Raw genomic sequence first — 2,355 nt, 5'->3', positions numbered from 1 at the left:
CGACTGTGAGGCGTAGTCGGGCAAAGTGCGAGATATTGCCTGCTCGGTTCGGAGAGCCATCAATGTTAGTGATGCGTATGGGGGAGCGGAGAGGGAAAGTGGAGATTTTGTGTTGGTCAACGAAGAGCTGATCAAGAAATAGCGCTGTTGCGCCTGAGTCGACCATTGCCGTGGTCTCCATACTTCTATTGCGTCCTTGTAGCTGTACCGGGATCCGGAAATGCGATGACAACGGGTCTATAGATTTCACGGTTCTTATAGTACATGCTCGAATCGAATCGTATAACGAGGTGGACAACATAGAGTATGGAGATGGGGGTGCTTCTGCTGCGGCAGTAACAGGCACCCACTTTAAAAACCCGGGCGGAGACGGTCGAGGAGGGCTTGCTGCTCAGCCAGGATCCTCTCGAGGTCCGCGATTTGGGTGGTGTTCTGGTCGACGACGGGGACGGAGGCCACAACCGTGGCGGTCGGGGGCTCTGCGAAGAGGGAGAACGGGGCGGAGTCTTGCCTGCTGGCTGCGACGCGCTGTCGGCCTTGCCCGCGGCTGAGCTGACCTCGGTTACGCTCCCGGCCGAGGTACTTGTCCTCGCAAACCGTCTCCTTGTGCCCTGTGCGACTGCAATAGCCGCAACGGTCGGTCTGGTGGTTCCCGTCTCGCTTCAGGTGCTCCTTGGACCCGCAGCCGAAGCAGCGGCCGGTCATGGCGCGCTGGAACTCCTCTCGGGTCTTCCCGTTTCCCGTGTGCGTAGCGTCAACCTCCATAGCGTAGGGGTCGGCCGCGGGGCGAGGGGCGGCCTGGGGCGTGTTGCCATAGCGGCGCGAGGTGTAGCCTCCGGTCTCCATGCGGAGTTCATCGAGCAAGTCTTGGGCTTTGCACGCTCGTTTGACCAGCGTGTTGAGGTCGGTTGGCTTGCCATGCGCAAGCTCAACTGGCAGCAGCTGGGTCTTGATGGCGTTGGAGAGTCAGGCGTAGAAGCGGACACGGAGGTCGGCGTCGGAGTAGCCGGTGCGGGAGGCCAGGTCTTGGAACCGGGCCGCATAGTCTGCCACCCCAAGGGTGCCCTGGGACAGCTTGTCTAGGGCATGTCGTGCCTCCGCTTCCTCATCTTGAGCCTGCCAGCGGACCTTGTAGTTGTCTACAAAGGTGGTCCACGACTCAGAGAAGGGGAAGGCAGGTGCGTTGACTCCTCCGGCCTCATGAGGCGCAATGTCTTCTACGTAGCGACGGCCCCAGGTGGCGGCATCTCCCTCCATCAGGGAGAGGGCGGCCTTGATCCAAAGGCGGTCTTGGCGTACGCCCGCGAGGTTGAGAGGGCGGCCCTGTTCCTTTGCCCAGATCTGGAAGTATGCTAGGAAGCGGCGGGCATCGCTGCGTTCTCCCTTGAAGGCTGTGGGCTTGGCAATGGCCTTGGTCTCCGCGTTGACGGTCTGGACCGCCGGTGCCTGTTGTTGACCCTGGGCTTGGGTCTGGGCTCGCATCGCCTGGGTTTGGGCTTGCATCGCCGTTATCAGCTGATTCAGAGTGGTGCCCAAAGTGGCCTGGTTGGCGACCAGCTGTGCGAGTTGGGCTTCCATGGGGTTTGACGGAGGCTGGGGTGTGGGTTGAGTGGTTGCGGTGGGGATAACCGGTGGTGCGGAGTTTGGGCGGAGTGAGGGGGACGGGAGCCTGGTGGGGGGTTGCGTACGCGTGCGACCTACGCGACTGCCAAAGGGGGTAAAAGGCTGTAGGGTGTGGGCTAGAGTGGGAGAGGACGGCGGTGTCCGATAGCGGGAGCGTGCGGTGGGTTGTGGTCGGCGGAGGATAGAGAGGAACGAGGGGATGATGACGTCGAAGTCCCACTCGTCGTTGTTCTCGTCTACCGGTCGTTCGTCCTGTTCGTCGACTTGGATTCCGTGGAGGGGGAAGTCGCGCGCGTTGGGGCAAGGGTTATCGTCGCACTCTTCAAAACTGTCGTTATCGAGGGATACGTGTGTTCGATAGACTAAAGAGAAGCCGTGTGGGTGGCCTGTACAGTCGGCGGTGTTGGCTGAGAAGCGGGGCGTGGTGGCTGTAGCCTCTTGCCGGGGTACTGGAGCTGAGGGAACTTCGCGGTGCTAGTGCTCACGTCAAGTCTCTACGTAGAGGGTGGAGTGCGTGTGGGAGAAGGCGTAGATGAAGATGGCGGCGTAGGCGACGACGGCGAAGGCAATGAGCGCAAGAGCGAGACTGAGGTCGACGGACAGGATGATGATGGGCTCCAGCAAGTACGCTGCTGGAATGCGACAATTACTGGTCTGTGTGACGGTCCTGCAGGGGCGACTGGAGCTGAGGGTCGTCGGTGCAGTAGTAGATCTCGACCTAATGTGGCGGAG

The 2,355-nt window shown here is 61.1% G+C and overlaps 2 protein-coding genes across 2 annotated transcripts; both read right to left on the bottom strand.

The window, feature by feature from the left end:
* Positions 1–7: 7 nt before the first annotated feature.
* Positions 8–181, bottom strand: CONPUDRAFT_25325 (uncharacterized protein; the record flags this gene model as incomplete). The annotated part of the gene is made up of 1 exon (XM_007777899.1): positions 8–181. A coding segment is annotated over one exon (174 nt), but the record flags the coding sequence as incomplete, so codon positions are not given.
* A 170-nt stretch (positions 182–351) lies between these two features.
* Positions 352–2,341, bottom strand: CONPUDRAFT_160776 (uncharacterized protein; the record flags this gene model as incomplete). Its single annotated transcript, XM_007777898.1, has 4 exons — positions 352–948; positions 985–2,097; positions 2,122–2,209; positions 2,274–2,341. Coding segments are annotated over 4 exons (1,866 nt in total), but the record flags the coding sequence as incomplete, so codon positions are not given.
* Positions 2,342–2,355: the final 14 nt, after the last annotated feature.

The sequence above is a fragment of the Coniophora puteana genome (genome assembly GCF_000271625.1).
Source record: "Coniophora puteana RWD-64-598 SS2 unplaced genomic scaffold CONPUscaffold_174, whole genome shotgun sequence".
Lineage (NCBI taxonomy): Eukaryota > Fungi > Basidiomycota > Agaricomycetes > Boletales > Coniophoraceae > Coniophora > Coniophora puteana.
This window is presented reverse-complemented; position numbering and strand designations above follow the sequence as displayed.